Source organism: Zonotrichia albicollis, chromosome 1 (assembly GCF_047830755.1).
Source record: "Zonotrichia albicollis isolate bZonAlb1 chromosome 1, bZonAlb1.hap1, whole genome shotgun sequence".
NCBI classification, from domain to species: domain Eukaryota; kingdom Metazoa; phylum Chordata; class Aves; order Passeriformes; family Passerellidae; genus Zonotrichia; species Zonotrichia albicollis.
The window spans coordinates 48,908,068-48,928,684 of NC_133819.1; the positions used below are offsets into that span (position 1 = coordinate 48,908,068).

Genomic DNA, 20,617 nt, shown 5'->3' on the forward strand with positions numbered 1-20,617 from the left:
GAAATGGAAATATAGTGATCACCAAAGGGTCTCTTCATTTCAGACCCTGGGTGCATAGAAATTGCCCTTCCCTCGCCTCTCCTTCTGCCTGGGCACACAACCTGTCCCATACAAGACTTTTGACATGAAATAAGAGATTATATGCCAAAAAATACCTAAAAAATTTCAATTATTACCAAGTGAAGCAAACCACTCAGCACAAAAGCATTGCTTGTGTCACGTTCCGGACAAGGTCCTTCCTGCTGGACTGTGGAGCCTTGACAGAGGACACCCACTCGTTCAGCTGTCAGTGATGCTACAGCAGCAAACACAGCATCAATTTTGTAATTATATCCATGCTAGGACAGAAACCTCTGTTGTATATGAAACTCTTAAAGGAAATAAAACATAAAATGCAGGGAATCTGAAATGAGAGCTCAGGGTCACAGGCAAAATTCAAATGAAGTATCTTGATTTGAAAAAAGACAGAAAGAAAAAAATCAATCAGCAGTCTCTCCCAAGGCATTTCACCTCTAATTGAAGAGTGAATTGTGTTTACTTAACTGCTCATGCTCTTGACTGTCTCTCAGCAAATGAATCGTGATTACACTACATAAAATTCAGTATTTGGCTTTCCTATGATCCCACAGGACTGGATTCCACACTTTAAGACATATATGTAAAAAAAGAACTGAACTCTGAAAGATATCTTTTCATTGCATAGAAAAGAAAAATGTTTCCTTCAAATACAGATTTGAAGCCCCTCCAGCTCCTGTTTCCATAGCTGAAGTGGAAACCATAGGAAAGGCCACATATGCTAAAGGTAAAATTAAAGCTGTTTCACATTCTGATTACCATTGGTCAAGGGCTATGTAGGCTGCTGTAATCTTGGATACCTAAATCATATTATGTCATAAACAGATTTTACACACAGATGGATCTTTTTTTTTTTCATTATGTGTACGCATAATTCTGGAGTGCTTAACTTTAACTATTGTAAAGGTGCTCAAAATTGATCAAAAGTGAAGTTTAAGTGAAAAATTACTCAGACTTTTGTCTCAAATGTTGTCATCTGAAGCAAAATGAGGAACTACATGTAGCATTTATGAATCAAGAACAATTTATAAGAAAAAGCTGGGAATTTGAGTTCAGATGGACATTAATAATAAAACTCCACCACAGGAACTGAAAAAAGCTCTAAAACTTTCTGGCAAACCACTATGTTTTAAAAGCCAACCTCCCATATATATTGTTCATCCCCACTTGAAAATGACAGATCTGATTCTTGGGTCATCTTCTTTTGTCAAAATGGCTTTACAGCTGGTGCACCAGTTACTGGGTAGAGCATCTCTATGTAGCAGGATTGCTGGGTACTGTGGTTGCCACATCAGTATTAACTGATCTTCCATCCAATGGATAGAATATGATGGGACAACTATGTCTTCTCATGTACTTCCTGGGTGGCTACGCTACAATTCCAAAGTGGTCTTAGCTGTTATGGTACCTCATGCTGAGACACAGCTGTGCTGCCTTCTCATCAAACTCCCCTAAGCCCATTAAGCACCATTCCCCCATTAGCTTCACCTGAAAAAAGACAATGTAGAAACTAAAAGAAATTCACTCAGAAACAGAGGAGACCAAGCAGGTGGTAGAAACATGACCTTCCTTCATGAGGTCAAATAGCTTTATTGTGATTAAGCACTACAATACAGTATATATCCATAAAAAAACTCTATAGTGTATATAAATTATTCCTTCCATTCAGTAATTCTCTTTTTGTTTTCAATTTTTTTTTTCATTTCCATTACAGCTTTGGTACAATGTGATTTTATTATATTTTTAAATACTTTTAGCTTCACAAACTCAACACAAAGTACAAAACTAATCCGAATCGGGGATATTACAATCTACACAGTGGTGTTCAGTGGTAGGAAAAAATCTTACCTCAATGAATTCATGTCACTAGCTAAGCTATAAAGGCATACCTAGCAGACATGACAAAAATATGCACCATTAACCAGCAAACATTTTTTTTTCAAAATTTATTTTACTTTTCTTTTTTTATTTTTTACAGGTTTTTCCAGCAGCAAATCACTTGAGCATTGTCAGTACTCGTGTCCTCAACTGATTATTCTGTTGTGTTCCTCTTCATTTGAAGGCCATGATTTATTTGTCAAATAATGCACCTCTATCCTCATAAATCTAAGCCACAGTGTCAGTACTTGACCTGCCACCCTGCATTGTTGATGCTTGCACAGTTTGTCCTGCAGCTGGCAGAAATAACTGGAACGTTATTGGAGGGGCAGTGTGGGGCAATCAACCGGAGGTTGTTCTGTGGGGCAGGAGGTATGACATTACAGTAGACAGGCATTCCAGTGGCTGTAAGTGTTCCTTGACCTGATTGATTAGGTAGCATGAGTGGTTGTTGATATGATTGTTGCGGCAATCCTTGAGAACCCTGGGTCATTGGCACCTGGGTAGGAATACGGAAAGACGTAGGGAAAAAAAGATAGCAATTACTAAGCAAGTTAAAGTAGGCTCTCAGTATCCCTACATTCCTTCTAGCTGAACTTGAATATACTGTATGTTCTGCCAAAATGTGCTATTTTCTGCTGCTCAGAACTGTTCTCATCTCTGAGGATTTTTTTGTTACAGAAGGCTTTAAAGAGAATTCCCTCTGCTTTTTTAGGCCTAGAAAGTATCTCTGTCCTGACCTGGTAGAATATGAATTACTGTGATATTGGATCAGTGCAAACAGAAGACTCGACCCTGGTATATCTAGGCCATCTAAAAGGTCTAAACCTTTAATTTGATCATTAACCTTTAAAATACGTTTTCCAAATAGTAATTCTGAAGATGTAAGGGGAAAATTTTACCCTAAGCAATTCCCCCATTTCCATCTGTGGCGCTGAAGCGTTTTCAAAGAAGCTGAGGGAAAAGGGGAATGGCTGCTCAATCAGTGCAATCTATTAAAATGAATGAGAGGTCATTTAGTTTCTTAACTTTCCAGAGGGACCAGTAGGAAGTGTAAGCACAGGCCACCTCTCACATGCGCTTGGCATATCTCACGGAAATTGGGTACAAAGGTTGGGAAATAAGTCTGGGTAACTTACGGACTTGGTAAAAATCAAGCCACTGCCTTCCCTCTCCCCAGAACCCAATAAACAATAATCCATCTGGCTACAGCTTGTTATAGAAGACATGGTGAGATCCTTGGCAGGAGTCTCCACAGATGAGTAATTTTTAACTGGATCAGGCAAAGCCCTCAACTTCATTACAGGAAACAGTACTGCACTGGCAAAAAAGAGAAGAAATGAACAATGTTCTTATATTTTTTAAAATTAATTTTCTTCACAGGAAGAAGTCTAATTCCTTCGTTCTTTGTGACATTACCCTCACTGCAGGCTGTAATAAATAGTTCATTTGAAGCATTCCGAAATCAGAACGAAAATCAGGAGTACTAAAACATGTAAATAGGAAGCAAAGAAACTGACTTAGAAGCGTTTTCATCAGAAGGCTTCCTGCCACACACTACCCAAATGAAGTTATAAAGGCACTGTGCGATGCAAAAACTTAATTCAATTAAGCATTCTCCAAGAAAAAACATCTTTCCTTACAGCTCCTAAATACCTGATAAGACGACATGGCTGGATACTGCACCATCATGCCTTGCACCTGATTCCCCTGTTGATTATTCATCAGGTTCTGGCTTTGGGGCGGCTGCTGCATTCCCATGAGACCCTGGAACCCCTGCTGCTGGTTCGGCAGGACAGGCTGGTAACCTGGAAGAGGAAAGACACCTTCAAATACCCTGTTGCTTGTATGGGCAAAACTGCAACAATTCTAAGAAAGGTACAGCAAACGATCCCATAATTTATACCCACGTTAGTTAAAAAGTTACTCGTTCCTGTAGAAATGTTGCTGGAAATGAAAACTGAAGTGCAATAAACAAGTGCCATGAGCTGGCAGCCCTAGCAAGCTGGCCTGACTGGGCATCACATTTTCCTTATGCTTTTTGATACTGTGGCAGAGACCACCTGGAGGACTGTCTGACTGCAGCACAGGGCTGTAAAGCCCTCAAGAGACACAGGGTGCTTCTGTCTTTTGGCTATTTCCTCAGAGGCAAAACTCCCAACAACTTCAAGGACCCCAGCATTTGGCCTTCATGGTCTAGCCTGACAATTTCTTTCAGGTCGCATTTCTTACCTTACCCTCTTACCTTCCTTGTAATGCAGCTCCCTGCATTACCTCCCTCTCTCAATATACACAGAGAAGCCTTTGTTTAATCAAGAAGAACACCTCTATACACACTGGCTCTCACTTGCAAGATTTTTTTATCCAATTAGAACATATTAAGGGTAATAATCCACCATACTATTTTCATGTGTGTCAAAGTAAGGAAAAATTAGGGAGTATCCTCCCCATTGCTTGTTAGGAACACCCCACAAGGACGTGAAGCTGATGCTTCTGTTTTAACCTGTGATTAACTCTGTGTTCAATGTGACCACAATATTGCAGATTTTCTGCTGGGATGGCTTCTCTAGGACTGACAGAGAAATGGGCAAAGATGGGATGATCTAGAGAGCCAAGTTGCTGATGAGGCAGCGGTGCGGATGGGAAGGCAAGCACAAATAAAAAATTGGTCAGCAGCAATGCAAATTTGCCTGGGAATGAGCCTAGACAGATGGAACTGGGCTGGTTGGGTGATGGTGACATTTAGCAATTAAGAACTTCACAGAAAAAGCAGGAAAGGAAAGGAATATGCAGAAAGATACTGCCCTTGAAAAATGTGGCCAGACATAGGTATTATAAATCTATGAATAATTTCTCCTTAACACATTCTGTGTTCTTTAGCACTCATATTTTTAACATGCAGTTATGCAGTGCACTATTAACTCTGTAGTGATGCTTTTACAATACGCATATTTCAGACAAAGAACTACCAGAAGGAACAACTCTGTGTCATCTTTCTATGAAAAAATTGTGTCTCATCTACTCAATTTATATTCATGAATACAGTATCTAGTTCAATATACTTCACAAGTGAAAACCATCATCTGGATATTTCTTCATTATGTAAGAGAAATAAAGTAACAAATGTCTGTTTCTGCTGGTCTATTGTCAGTTGATAGCTTTCCTTATAAGTCTGTTCTTATGCCAGGAAAATGTTGAGATTTCTGGTCAAGTATTTGGCATCAAAGATGCTATTCCAGAGATTAATGTCTCCAGTCAACTGAGCAAAATTTAAAAAAAAATTCCATGAGTGATTAACTTGGCTGAGATATAGCATTAAACATCTCCCAAACTCACCAGATTATTATACATTCAGATTTGCTCTTTTCCAATGCCCAAACACTGTGTCAGCATATTTTTAGTCATAAAAATTACCAACATCAGAACTGCTGCAACTGAGTTTACAGAAGGCTTATACAGCAATAATAAAACTGCAAGTTCTCTTCTGCTCCAGTCCACCAATTATGGGGGGGAGGGGATAGAAATAAAAAATTTAGCATTGCTCTTCTGGTATTTGCAGTATTTGCAGGACTAGAAGTTAAGTAGAGGGGTGTCAACTGACAGCAGAAACAGTAACAAAAAATTCATCTCCTCTCACCTCCAGTTGTTAAAGTTAAATCCCAGCAGTGTAAAGAACCATAGATGGATAGCCAGGGATCAAGTGACACTTTTGTGGAATGTAATCCAACACTGGATTTGGGCTCAGAGAACTGAATTGTAATGCACCAGCACAGGGTGGCCGAGTGGTGCTCTGCAGAGACAGACGGACAGACACCACCGGGGCCAAGTAAAAAGCAGCTCTTCTGTTATCTCTAGTGCATATGATGGCATTAACATTACTTTTGTGAGACTACTGCAAATGCCCTGCTGTGTGTTTAAATACACAGCTCTCTTTTCACCTCAGCTTTGTGTTCCATATTCTCCAAATATGACAGGTTTGTGACCCAGTGCAGACATGACTATCAAACTGAAACAAAAAATCATGAAAAAGCTGAAGTAGCTACCTCTATGATGAATGTATTGGCATGATCTCCTGGAGATATTACAAAAACAGAGTCATAAAATGGGTTTGGTTGGAAGGGTTGGAAGGGATGAAAGTCCATCTAGTTCCAATGACACACACACACACACATAAACACCTAGCCCTGAAAAATCTCCTCTGTACTGGGAAGCACTGCTTAGTACATGGCATAACCACTCAAGGTTTAAGGTGCAGAAATATGAAAAGGAGACAGGCTGAAGAGCTGAGGTTCACTGGGCTATGCATTAATATTTCAACAATCTTTTCCAACACTCTTCGAAGACTTTAGTGATTTCTCCTGACCACAGGACATGTGCCTCTTCACCCCTGGCCCAACCTGCAGAGTACATCCCTGAAAGTGAGAATAAGACCTTTTTCCTGCTCCTTGTCTAAGCCTTTTGCAATGCTCTGACCACACAGAAAACCCCCAAGACAATTACTTCACATGCACTCTGACATACTTCCATTTTGATTAGATAGGAACAAACAGGTTGTACCCTGAGTCCTCTTAGAATTTACGAGAATGTTAAGTCCCTTCTTTGTCCAGAAGGAGGTACTGTTGAATATTTAATGCCCTGACTTGGGAGTAGAAATGGGGATGTTTTAGAAGGTTAATGGCCTGTGTGTATCTTTGCAAAGATGCTGATTGTTATCTTTTCTTTACTTAATATTCATGGACTTTTTTTTTTTCTAATGATCAGTACTGTTTAATTAAATTATATTAAATGAAGCTATGGATGTCAGACTGTGCTGCAGAACCCAGTATAGCATTTAGTCAAAATCCAGCATCTTCTTTAAGGTTCTGCACCTCAATAAAGCCACTTTATTTTACCTGAAAGCCCTTTATTATGTTAAATACATGAGGCAACATGCAGGTTTGTCCATTCTTTTGAACCTAAAAACATGACAAGGTACAAAAGTACAAAAGTATATTCCAACATTACAGAGGAGATAGAGAATATTAAAAAGTGGATCATTTTTTTTATCTACAACAAGCTTTATAAGCAAGAAAAAAATGCTGTGACAAAATAAAAAAAAAAACCAATATCTGTTCTGCTATATGGCTTCTGTTTCAGCACAAATGGAAGTAGAACAATTGGCAGTCTAAGTGGCAATCCATTAGGAGAAGAAGTTGTTAATATCAGAAACCAACTGTTCTGAATTTCCTATCACTGCAGGCCAAAATTCTCCATGTAATATTTGAAACAGGTCCTCCAGTGTTTACTGGATGCCAATATCTGTGTATGTTTCTGCACTCTGGCCAGGAAAAATAAAGGAGGTGGGAGAATTGAGACTAACATCAACCTTTTAGCACTGTTTGTGAAACTATATACTTTTTTTTTTCTTTTTCCTCAGGGACAGACTACCAGAGAATGCCATTCCAACAAAATTACTTATTTTGTACACACACAGCACAGTCTTAAACTACACCATGCTTTTCACGTGCTATTTACTTTTCAGCGACATGGAAATAATACTGTATTCTCAAAAGTCTTGAAAACTGACTGCAGTGCGTGAGAAACCAGGCATTACTGGGCAGAGGTGGGTATTTTGGGCACAGGTGTAAGAAAAGTGAGAACAGGAAGTGGCAACATGCTTATGCAGCAATAGTTCTCTTTGCACTTGCTCTTTTGCTCATTAGCTTTCATACTCCATGAAGAGTAATCCTTAAAAGCCTCTTTACAGTCCCCTGAGAACATACATACGTGGGTTATTTTCTAATGGCAGTACACATCAGATGAACCATTCTATTACTGCAAGCTCCAGGGCCTCTTTACTGCAATTATATCATCCTGCTCTATGTTATCTCTGCTACAAAGGAGGATTTTTTTAAATCAGGGCAAACATGAGAGACATTGTTAAACAACCAGGGGAACAAATCGTGCACAGAATTTCAATGACTGCCTCAGAGGAAAGATGAGCCTTGGATTCCAGCTGAAATGGAAGAGGCCGTCATATCATCAAGGTAATTCTATGAACCTTTACAGCCAGCCTCACCATGCTAAAAGTCATCTAACTTAAACATCCCAGGGGAGAAAGACTGCATGAAAGACCCACAAATGTTTCACTTTCCTAATGAGGCTGTGCAGCTCAAAAGACAAAAATGCAGCAGTTTTACACTTTTTCTGGTAGTGTCACCCAGAGCTGCAATTAAAGCATGTTTGGTGCTCTCCTGGCCTCAGCATACATCCTTCATAAATGGCACATTCATGTTGGGAGGGACTGTTTCATTGCTCATTTCAGATTTGAAGCATGTCTTACCAACGTGGGGAACATCTGTATCAGCACTGTGGGTAAAAAGCGTGAGTCTCTGAACTGCAAATCTTATTGTACTCTTTCCATTTGAACAGCCTCTTTGCATTCATACCTATCCAATGCAAACACATACACTCATAGTGCTTTTGATGTACATTATCTGAGAGCTCACCTGCTCCCTTCCTGCTTTACTCAGTGTAGTAACACCTGAAATTCAGATACCTCAGGAACACACTGCAATGGCTTAGGCAAGCAAAGTCCAAAAGAAAGTTAAAAGACAAACTTCAAGCAGAGGTAACTGGGCTGGGTGGAATGCTGCACAGAATCTGGTCATGCTCCTGTCTGCTTGCAACTAGTGCAGTGCCTTTCTGGTGCCCTATGTCATCCTCCCTTTCCTTTCTCCTCAATCCCCCTGTATAGACCAGTTCAGCCCCTGCAGCAACTGCCAGGAGCACTGGGAATTTGAACTCACATGAAAAAGCCAAGGAGAACAAGCACCAACTCTTGGTGTGGACCCTGTGAAGCACTTGAAACTATTTTAACAGCAAATTCTGCACACAGAAGGTGCTTACATTTGTAGAAGGCTCCTCAAAACTGATAAGAGCTGAGAACCAAGCTGAAAACATGATACTTCTGGTCAGGAAGCACATCTCTTTCTGGAAGGCTTAATGAGCTCACTCTGCTCAACTTATTCAAAAGAAAAAGAAGTACCTGCAAATAGACAGTTGTGCTGGTTTTGGCCAGGGTAGAATTAATTTCCTTTCAAGTAGCTAGTATGGGATGAAGTTTTGGCTTTGTGCTGAAAAGGGGGTTGATGATTCAGGGATGTTTTAGTTTCTGCTGTGTGGTGCTTACTCAGACTCTCTGCTTCTCACACCATCCCATCAGCAAGGAAACTGGGAGTGAACAAAGAATTTGGGAGGAGACACAGGTGAACAAAGGAATATCCCATGCCATATGACAACATGCTCAGCATATAAAGCTGAGGCAAGGAGGGAGTGGGGAATGCTCAGAGAGGACATTTTTCTTCCTGAATAACTCATAGGTGCGAAGGGTGCTGCTTTCCTGGGGGTGGCTGAACACCCGTCTGCCCATGGGAAGTGGTGAATGGTTTATTTATTTTGCTTTGCTTGCACACACAGCTTTTGGTTTCCCTACTAAACTGTCTTTATCTCAAGCCATGAGTTTGCTAATTTTTAATTTTCTGATTGTCTTCTCTGTGCAGCTGGGGAGAGCAATAAGCAGATGCATGGAGCCAAGTTGTTGGCTGAAGTTAAACCATAACAATAGTTCTTGAACAGACCAGAAAATGGTCTAATAAAATGACATGTTCTTGAAGATAAACCTAGAACTTTATGGATTAGAAAAAAAATTCAAAGTTGCATCAGACCCTATAATTAACAAGGAGGCAACTTGCTGAGAGTGGAAGAACTTTTGTATCACTTAAAACCTCTAAAATGAGGATGGACATTTTGCTAGAAGATATTCATCAGTTTAATATGTACTTCTGGCAATAAAAATGATCAGAATGTGCTCATTGTCCAGTATTAGTCAGACCATTAAATTACACATTCCATATTTGAAATACTTAGGAAAATGTTAGCCAGTTAGCTCTTAACTTTATTCCTGCCTCCTAAGCAGAAGGACTGATCTTTTGCATAGGAGAAATTATCTTCTCCCCAGCCTCTCCTCCCTTTAATCACAGGTTGGCAATGCCACACAGTTCATTCCACAGGCAGAGTTCACCTGTGTATATTCTAAGGGATATTTCTGGCCTATTTTAGTTTTCTTTGCCTGGGCTGAATTAGAGCTCAGTAGACTTTGTAAACTGTAAGAAGAACATAAAGAATGTAGTTGGTATCTATTTCCACAATTTTACTAGGCTACATTCTCCTTCACTTTTTGAAATAAGCTATGGGCAAAGCATTAAAGTGGATGGATTCCAATAATACAAATTTACAATGCCCATGATTAAGTTATAATCAGAGAAGAAAAAATGTTATTATAGAACTACAATTCACTCACAGATACATCAGTACATTTGGTAAAGGTTTTGACAACTTTCTTTTTTACCAAACGCTCCGAGCTGGTCCATTCCAAAGGATTTGCAGAACTGGAAGGAGGAAAAAACTGAAGCAAGCTGTTCAGCAAGACTGAACACTGTCTTAGAATCACAGAATGGAATCAGAGAATTGAATCACAGAATTGCTTAGGGTGGAAAAGACCTCTAAAATCATCAAGTCCACCCATTGCTCTAACACTGCCACATCCACCACTAAACAACGCCCCTAAATGTCCCAAAGAACCTTTGGATTCTTAAATAGACCCTAAATGTTATCTGTAAAACAGGAGGAAAACCAGCCTAGTTGGGGAATCTTGCATAGGACAGTTGGCCATGTTGTGGGAGCCACATAATGAGCACAAGTAAGAGCAGGAATTCCAGGCAAGTGTTTTTGGGGGGCCAGAACAAAGCCCTTCTTGTTTCAGAGGTACATCAGATCCCCTTGACTTTGTGTGAGATACTCAAGTACTGGACTGCATCCAGGTGTTTCACCTCCTACAAGGACATTGTAACACCATCCCTACGCATTGCTTCCTCTAGAGCAGTGCTGCTCCAAGGCACTGTGCTCTTGCTGCCTTCTCATGTCCAGGTGTGATGTGTTAGAATTGGACGCCCAATCACCTGAGGAAAGGGTTTGGGTTTTTTTTTTCCATTATGCAGTTGACCATTATGTGTTTTTCACTGCAAATGATGGACTGAACTGCCGTGGAATGTAAAATTAATCTTTAAGCTAATTTTGATTTTAGCCTCACCCCAAAGTGTCTGCACTTTGGAAGACTCACACAGAAGAAACATTAATTAAGGTCTACCTCCTGGTGTTATTTTCTGTGTGAGTCTGAAGATTTAAACTGCATCTTGTGCAGCTGAAATTCAAACCACTTTGTAAACAACTTTGTAAACAATTTTGTAGTTTAAGCCTGGATCTAAAATCCAAAGCACACTGCAAAGCAAACTGGCTGCAGTTGGTCTATCCATTCCTACTGTGCTTTCTCTCTGGAATACACAAAAATATGTCGTGACCTAGTAAGATATTTCATCTTTATATTGAAGACATCACAGATAATTTCTGGGTGTGAACTGGACACCATGTGAGCTAGAGGACAAGTACCTAATAGCTGAATGCTAAAATTCCACCCCTTTCCCCTCAAAACACAAGACCATGCAATTATTTTACTTAAATATGTGTGTGTTTTCACACACATACAAAGGGGGAAAAAACCTAACAAGAATACCTACGCCTGAAGTAAGGAAGTCTTAAGAAGCAACAGAAAAGGTAGAGAGGTACGAGGTAGCACATAAAACAGCACATGTCAAAAACAGCAGCAGACACTCATTTTGCCCATGGCACTTGGCAAGTTCAGACCCTCCAAAAACAAGAGAAGCCTTTTAACACAAGTTTGGCTTCTTTCATTTCAGGTAAAAGCACATCCCCCTCCAACAGTACAGCTTGCAGGGGAAACCATGGGTTATTATGTTAGATTTGTTTTCAAAATTTTAAACTAATGGCATGGATTCTTTCAAGTTTGTGAGATCAAAACAATTTTTAGCTAATGGCACTCCAGCTACACTCACTGGAAACACATAACGCAGCAAATGTATTCCTAAAGTGATTACAATGACAGTGACTCAAATAATTCTCTGCAGAGCTGAGGTTATAAAACTGCAGGATGTTGAACTTTGAGTCTTGAAACATAATTGCTGCCAGAACAGCAGCTCTGAGTCCCTAAATTGGCCATAGCTTTGCAAAAACACATTCATGCTTCCCAAACCTGGTAACCATGAGCCACATTTGTTGTCAGGCTCACACACAAAGAGCCATATTCAGCTGCATTAAGAAACTCAACAAGATGTATGTACATCAAAGATATGAGCCAGTAAGATTTATTATCACAAGAACAAAAATCCTGGATAAAAGAAGTTGGACTGTGTTCCCCCCACTTCTTTCTCTCTCTAGTTTACAAAGCTAAAAATCCCACAAAGGCAACAGGGCAAGAATGTCGTGATCCAGCTTCTGAAGAAGAAATAAAACTGCAGAAATAAATTTCCTGCAATTCTGAATTATTCCAGAGCAACCTATTTGTTTGATTTAGTAAAAACTGCTGATGAAAATACTGTGGTACAGTAGGTTGTTGTTTTTTTGGGGGCTTTTTTTTGGTTTTTTTTCCTGTTTTTTGGTGGATAACAGCTCTGAAATCACCCACGTGGCAAGTTCTTCTAGGAACTACCCAGATGAACTGCCTCTCCTTGTCCTCTTGCTTTATTCTTCCTCAAAAAGCTCTATGAAATCTTGGTTTTACTTGTTTTGCAGCCCCAGGGGCTGGAAGAAGCCCAAAGCACAGAGTATCTGAAGCACTGAGAGTTTCACATGCTACACAAGACAATGCTGCCAACTGGGGGCATTTCTCCACTGCTAACAAAACGGAAAAAAAAAAAAGTTAGGGAAATAACATAACTTCCCTAGCCAACCAAACCCTCCTGGTCCAAAAGACGGGCCGGTTCAGAGCCTCAAAAACATACTTTTAAACTCTGCTTTTCCTATATAAACTAAAAAAGGTACATTTTTACAAAAGCCAAGATAGAATGCTTTTTGCACAGTCTTTTTCTTGAGACTAGTCACTGAATAAAACAAATGAGTTCACCAGGGAGGTAGAAAGCTTCCTGTTGGGGTGATTTAGACTATGGCAATGAGAAATGATGGAAATAACAACACATATCACAATGTAAGATTTAGCACTTCTTATATGTCAAAGAAATATCCATTACCTTTCACCCATTCTTTTACCTTTTTTCTATGATGCTAAGTTCCAACCTCAAAATGAGGAATAGCATTATCTTTTAAAAAGCATTTATATGCATGCTCGCTGTCCCAAGGGTGAAAAAATTGGTTGCAAAGAGTGCTGAACTTTTATTTAGTGCCTTCTACTCCATAATCCAAGCAACTACCTTCAGGGCAAACACGCAAAATTGTGTGTAAATTGAATTTATTAATTACTTAGAGATGCATATCCACCCCTCAGTTACCTTTCCACACCTGAACAGAGTTGGTTTAAAACTCTGTGACTTCACTGCTGAGTAAAAAGGCCCAGACAAGTAAGAGGTATGATTAAATACTTTCATTATATACCTAATGAAATCACATACTGTAACATCTTCTGAGACTAAAATTTTAATTAAGGCAGGCTGGCATTTTGGGTTTCTTAGTCCCCCTTATATTCCAGGGGAACAGCAGGTAAGGTCAAAGAAAAAGCTTATGTGATAAAATTGTGTGAGAGTGCTCCTGGGAGACCTGGCATTATTAACGGGAACATGAAGAAGGGCACAGTTGAACAGTTCAAAGATAAATTACTACATTCAGTTTACTTTTTGCTATAAACTGGAGAACCTGAGAGAGCTGTTATTTGACAAGAAATGTATATAAACAGGCATCAAAAAGAGCTTGAATGGATACAAATACAGGAGACTCAAGGCTGGAGAAATGTTTTTTGTCAGTTTAAAATCTGTATCCATTCCTTTACTTCTCCATACAAAGGGTTTTCAAATTATAGGGACAGCTTTAAGAAGAACTTGCTACTAGTAAGTGGCTTGATGCTGAAATAAACCTGTTCTTTCTGAAAATCTAAACCCATGTAATTATATGACACTTTATTCACTTATTTTATTTCCTTTCCAATTCACATTTATTTTATGTTTTGAGACCTTTTAGCACTCTTCCTGCTCTTCAAAAACTATGACATACATTTCTTGCTCTTCTCCTTCAAGATAAATTTAAAGACAAACAGAGGGGCACATCTTACAGACATGGTATATTACTCAAAGCTTCTGAAAGATTCTGAAAATTCTATTTTTAAGACAAATCCTTTTATCTCACTTCAGTGAAAAAAATACAGGGAACAGCCAGCTGCAATCCAAAATAATTGCAACACAATAATGCAGGGCTCCATTACAGCAGCCTAATTCCGGTAAAGCAGCTGATCCAGGATTTTGGCACTTGCCCAGGCCCTGGAGCCTGACTTAAATGCATTAACCCAAAGCATGTGCAGCTGTTTTTGTAATCTGAGCCTTCTGCATTTTACTGGAGACCAAGAAAGAAGGGAAAAAAAAAAGAAAAAAGAAGTCACCAGCTAGCAAATGACAGGCTCACAGGCTCAACAGCTTTGGAGAAACAAGCTTTGGACATTTCCCCTTGGCCAGTACCATGAGTAAGGGTTTACCCTGGAGTGTTGCAGATGCCCAAAGCCAGCTGAGGTTCCTGCAGGGAGGCTACTACAGGACCTGGGAGGATACTACATTATTCTGAGAAGGGTAAAGCCTTCTCATCCCAACAGGGCTAAGCCCCTGGAGGCATGTATTGCAAGCTGGTGCACAGTGCTCACAACAGAGAGGTCCAAAATAGTGCTAAGGATTATCCAGGAATAATCCTGCTCTCAGCCCCTGCCCACCAATCCAAACAACCTTAAGGAGAGTCAACTGAGACCTGGGCCGGCAAATAGATAATTTTGGAGAAAATATGGGATGCTCTTAAGGGAGATTTACAGCTTTAAGACCAAAACAGATGCAAATCTGTAGTAGCCCTTACTGTAGACACAGTTACATTGATGAGGTCTGCTGCAATTCCTCTTTAGGAGATTTCTGAATAGCTAATGTACAACTAAAACATCATTGTGAGAACCCATTAGTGTTTACAGAATCCTCTGGCAGATGACATGCTCATTAGATGAAGAGCAATACTGCCCATATGTACCTGTGTCTATGTCTGCATTGTGCTACATAAAACAGTTCATGGGCACAGAATAACTATTACATGAAATATCTATTGATTTTGTTAGTAAGTCCCTAAGGAATTGTGTGGGGACAGCTAATCATCAAAAGAAAATTCAGTATGATTCAAAAAAAGTACAAATACATGACTAGCAGGATCAGATTTTTCATGCCAGCTGCAAACCACAGATTCAGACTCACTGAATTTCAGCAGATTCACTTCTTCTGGTTTGATTTTCTGGATTGACCCCTAATAAATAATGGCAGATGAGAGTAAAAAAAAATGTTAAGCCCTGTGTATTGATCTATAACTTTGCTCTTGATATCAGCTTGTTATCTTGGCATCAGCTCTTGATACTGATGAAATATCTACAAGCACAAGCCCAGAGTGAACCTCCATGCCAGACACTGTGCAAACTTCAAGGAATAGCTGCAGTCACTACAGTGAAGATGATGCATTCCTGAAAAGACAACTGCAGGTAGAAAAATAAGCAGCCAAGCAAAATAATTTGCCCAGAGAAAAGGAAAAGAACCACACAAACACTCTTCTGGAAGTACACCAAAACACGTGTGGAGTGCTTAGACCCCTATTCTGAGCAGGGACTGCTCGGGCAGGCTGCTGCTCCCCAGCATGGCTGTGGACATGTCAGGTCTCTGGGCTCTGGCTGCCCCTGCCACGCTGTTTTATTCCACACAACTCCAGGTACAGGTTCCTGCCCTGCCCGCATCCTCTCTATTAAAGAAGACTGCACTGCTCTGGTGATACCATTCACTGCACCATATTCCATTTTACTGTGGGCAGACTGGGGTAAACAACTGCTAGCAGCATATCACTAACAAACCCTGCTTTTTCACCTTCACAAGCTGGGTTTTGCTCTGTGTCCCAGCCTCAGGAAGAGCTCTCATAAACACAACATCAACTGTAAATACTGCCAGCAACAAAGACACAGCCACTGCCTGATGGCACTCTTCCTCCCCACGGTTTCTGCATGCACCAAGAAGTACCAAATCACAGAAAGCTGTGAGTTTTGTTTGTTTACCTATAACATAAGGACACAGCAAACTGCAGACTACAGCCCCCAGCTCGATGCAAACAGGCGCAGGGATGTTACTGAAGCCAACAGGACTTTGATGGAGCATATGTCTGTCCATATGGGTCCAACTGCAAAAATCTCATCTTTTCCAAGTTCACCCATGCAGAATGCAATCCAAAGACTACTGGGGTTAGCAATCAACCTTAACCAGCTCTGTACCATATTAGAAGCACTTGCCTGCAACACAGTGATTACTCTGGCCCCTATGCAGCAGAGCCCTTGAGAATTTGCTTAACTTTTAAGCATATAAGGTAATTTCTTGATTTCAGAGCAATGATTTTAGGCTTGAATACTTCTGGACCAGGGAACTCAACCTTTTGAAGAAGAGGATCTCCAGTGGGAAAGATACAGGTACATTTATTCACACTATATCCTTATCATCACTTCAAAAGGTTTCTAAGAAACTTGACCAGGCAGGTAGCAATCAAATTAAGGAAAGAGAGGTCCTGTTCCAATAAAACTCAGTTCTATAATATATTAAACAAATTGATTTCTCAAATCCTTCTGCATAACCACTGCTTAACCCACAAGAGAAAAATTGGGGCAAGGTGGGACTGAGCCTGCATTAATGCATGGCCCTTGCACCTGTATGTGCCTGTATGAAAGAGCGACCAGACCAAGCAGTGGCAATGTACCAAGAGATACTGGCAAATAATAAACCAAATGGCAATCAGGGATGGGTCCACCTTGTTTCACTTCTGTGGCACAGACACAGGGAGCTCCTACTCATGTTTGCTTTGCCATTACCAACTCTTCTAGTTTACTGCAGACACTAGTTACATTTCCCGGTTTTCTTGATTAAACATGCCTTAATGAAACTGGGTCAAGCCTTTGCTAAAGCAATTGCTGTCATTGAGACCCTCCCTTCCTTATAGCCCTTGAAGTATGAAGTAAAAGACCTGTAAAGTGCCTATAAGTACTTTGTATCAGTGTCTGCTCTGGGCATGCCCTCCATTTCATATCACTGCAGAAATATAAACACTCACTGCGATTCTGACATAGGTACAAACAAAAGCAATATATTCGATTACTGCCCTACAACTGGGCTGTCTCTTGCAGCTAAAGCTTTTTCTCTGAAGGAGGGGAAGGGTAGAATCTATAGGTGTGGTCATCCCAGTGCCCAGTTATCTTCCCCTGCAGCCAAACTGTGCATCTTACAAAGAAAGGAATAAATTATTAAAAGAAAAAATCTCTGGAAAAGGCAAAAACATTCCCCTTTGACATCCCAAATAGAACACCACCAATTTCCAAAACTATTTTTTTTTTTTGTTTGATTTAGTATCTACAGGCAGTTTCGTTTTGTATTTTAGTTTGCCTTGGGTGTAGAGGATGTGTGGGGTATGAGTCTCATTTCAGAGGAATTTGAGTTTTTGTTTCAATTGTCCAAGGAGCGTGCAAAATAACTCGTTCATACAGTTTTACAAACTCTTTTGATTAATTGGGCACCTAAATTCACAAAGCCTGCCTATCCCCACATTACAGGCAAATGCATTCTCAACTCTTGCAGAATAATATAAACATCAAAAAAAGAAAAACAAAATGAAGAAAAGGAAACAGGGAATGCATTGTGGATGTAAACTTTCACCTTTGGCTTTTCTAACAAGGGTTTAGTGTCACTTTTGAAAACAAGAGGATTAACACCTGGAGTCACAAATTCCTTGCATAATTCACAAAAGAATTTAATAGAAATGACACTCAGCAGCAAGCTTTCCTGAACAGCTGTGCCAAGAAATCTTGGCTCCAAGAGAGCTGAAGAAAGAGAAAAGGAGAGGGAGGATGAAGCTGACTTTAGAAGTCATCACTTATTTTCTGCATTGATTCCCAAGTCCCTACCAAGCAGGACAACAGGCTGACAGCAGTGCTTGGGAAAGGGGCAGGCATCACTGCCCCAGTCCCTGCCTCCCTCATGCTAGGGGCACCCGTTCTGCAGGCTTGAGAAAGCTTGGAACCAGGCCCCTGGTCAACAGATGTCATAATGGCCAGCCAGAACATGGGTCAATTCAGCTCCACGAACCAAAACCTTCCCTCTATTCCCAATTTTCACTGCACAGCACGTTAGCTGGAAAACTCCCACCGCAGCTGGTCCAGTGTTATTGCTGAGAAGAGGATGCTGGTTAACTCCATCAGTGCAACAGCCTGAGAGGGCTGATCTGCCAAGCAAGAGCATTTAATGCAGACTTCTTCTCCAAAACCCACAAGATAAGTCCTGATCCCCTTATCTCCTCTCAACTGCAACTGTGCAACTGTAAATAATGCAAAATATACTTTCATTAGAAAAACCCTCACAAAGCATAGCACAAATTTAAATGTAGGAAAGTCTTCTGAATATTTGTGCTTTGTCTGCTGTGGGTCTCTCCAGGGTGAAGTGTGCCCTCAGAAATCACTGGGACAGACTTGCCACAGCGCATTTGCTACCACACAGCACACTTAATATTTTGCAACCCCAGCAAGGCTGTGTTTACAATCTTCATGGCCAAAAGTATTTGCAAAGTCTGAATTCCTGATGGATGCCAGCTAAGCAATCAGAGTGATGGAAAATGCACAATAAAGACCATAAACATATGGAGTCCTCAACTCAGCATAAATACTGAAGATCAACCTGGGTGTGTTGTCAAGGTAGATTTGAGAGCCAGCAGCAGCAGAACTTTTTTTCCTTGCATACATCATAAATTTTGATAGCTTTTTTTCTTGCCTGGGACCTAGTACACTCTGAGTACATTACTTCTTCTTTCTGCTTATTAGTTTTCTCATCTGTAAAATAAGGTTTTGAGGGTGGCATCTTCGTAAAACATTTTGAAATCCAGCAGTGCTGAAAAGTGCTATTTGTTCAATTTATAAAGTCAATGGAAAAATATCTGATATTCAATATAATCTATAATAAGGAGAGATCTTTAAGTGCTGAATTAACTAAGAGTTACTCACAAAAAATTTTACTCTGCAAAATTTTCAGTTAGATGAAAAATGCTTCTTTGACCTCAAAAAAAATGTCGTTTTTTAAATTTTTTTCTGGCAGTGCCTGCAGGGGTAGGGCCACATTCCTAAAGCTCTGAGTCTGTCAATACTGGCAGGAAGGTGAGGAAGAGGGCATAGTAAGAGTCAGCTGCCAAAGCAAAATCTTAACTACAGGTCTCTATGAATCAGAAATTTGTCAGCAAAGCAATACAAATGGATGTTTTCAAATTTAACTGGAAGGGTTTACAGAGGCTTTACAATGCTTGCTAAAAGCATCTGCCAGCTCCCCAGGCTCAGCTGAGGTGGGAGAGATGTTTTCTCTGGGAAAAACATGTTTCTTAGTGCTTTTTGTTTTTCACATAAATTGGGACTATCCTCCACCCTTAGTTACTCTCATCCTATGAAACAATCTATGTACATGGGCAGAAGAATATATTCATTATATATGAAATCCTCCATGTGCAATCACTGAATTTAATACAGTACCATCCTCCAAATCATCCTTAGGCTAAAATCCTTGTTTCTTGCTTACGTGGTCTGGATGGGGTAACTGATTTCACATACCCTTTCTGGGGTTGCTCAAAGTCAAAGCACAAAGCAGCTGCCAAAAATGTCTCTTCATGTAAAATTTACAACATGCATTTCTGAAGTGGTAGCTGATGTGCCTAGTCAATCTGCTGAAAATGTTTGTGTAGCTAAAATTTTTGAAAAGAGAAAATCACAGGATCTGCAAATACATCTGCAGAACATTCTTTAGCAACTACTGCTCATTCTGAGTGCAAACCTTGAGAATAAACACTAACTTCTGTAAAAGGACAAACCTAAGTCATACCTTTAGACTACTGCCCATGTCAAAGAATTTGATCTACACCTAAAAAATTCCATCAGAGACACTGCTCATTTTTAAACAATTAGCCTATCTTTTTCACATTAAAAAGCAGAGGACTGCAATCTTCACATTTTAGCAAATATATCTGCTGCAAATAAATAATTTTCTAATTATAAAACTGACTACTTTATAGACCTTATTCTCATATTCTGGAATGAGCTATTGCATCAATTAAAAAAAAAAAAAAAACTACTCTTTTTTTTTCCCATCACAGGAGAAGCCATGGCAAATTGGTTCATAAATATTCACTGGTATTTTAAGCATGGCTGTAAAAAAAGGAGATATTTTACTGTTCTGGAAACAGTGCATTTGATGTCAGAGCATCTCTGAGAAAGAAGAGCTGAGGAGAGTCTTTTATTGCAGTGAAGTCCTGAACCAGTCACAGGTCCCACTCACAAGCAGATCTCAATCTATGGCAGAAGAAGTCAAACATGATGGATGAGCTTGCACCTGTGCAGAGTTTCAGTGGTGCTAGCAGGAGCTGCCTGCTGGGGAGGCTGGGCTGGCAGATGGGAGCAGCCCGGGGCAGGGACGGGACAGGGATGGGGCAGGCACAGCTGGTCCCTGCCCAGGTGGGTGGCTCTGGCTGCTGA

General features: G+C 40.2%; 1 protein-coding gene across 9 annotated transcripts in view; it reads right to left on the bottom strand.

Moving 5' to 3' along the window:
• Window positions 1-1,628: 1,628 nt before the first annotated feature.
• Window positions 1,629-20,617, bottom strand: part of ARPP21 (cAMP regulated phosphoprotein 21) — a 104,462-nt gene continuing 85,473 nt past the window's right edge. For all 9 annotated transcript variants that reach the window (XM_026792719.2, XM_026792729.2, XM_074540751.1 and 6 more), the window contains 2 exons: window positions 3,610-3,761; window positions 1,629-2,452 (listed from right to left, as the gene is read on the bottom strand). In XM_026792719.2, the coding sequence (XP_026648520.1) occupies window positions 2,195-2,452; window positions 3,610-3,761 (410 nt within the window). In that variant the 3' untranslated portion in view covers window positions 1,629-2,194. The remainder of the gene's footprint in view (window positions 2,453-3,609; window positions 3,762-20,617) is intronic.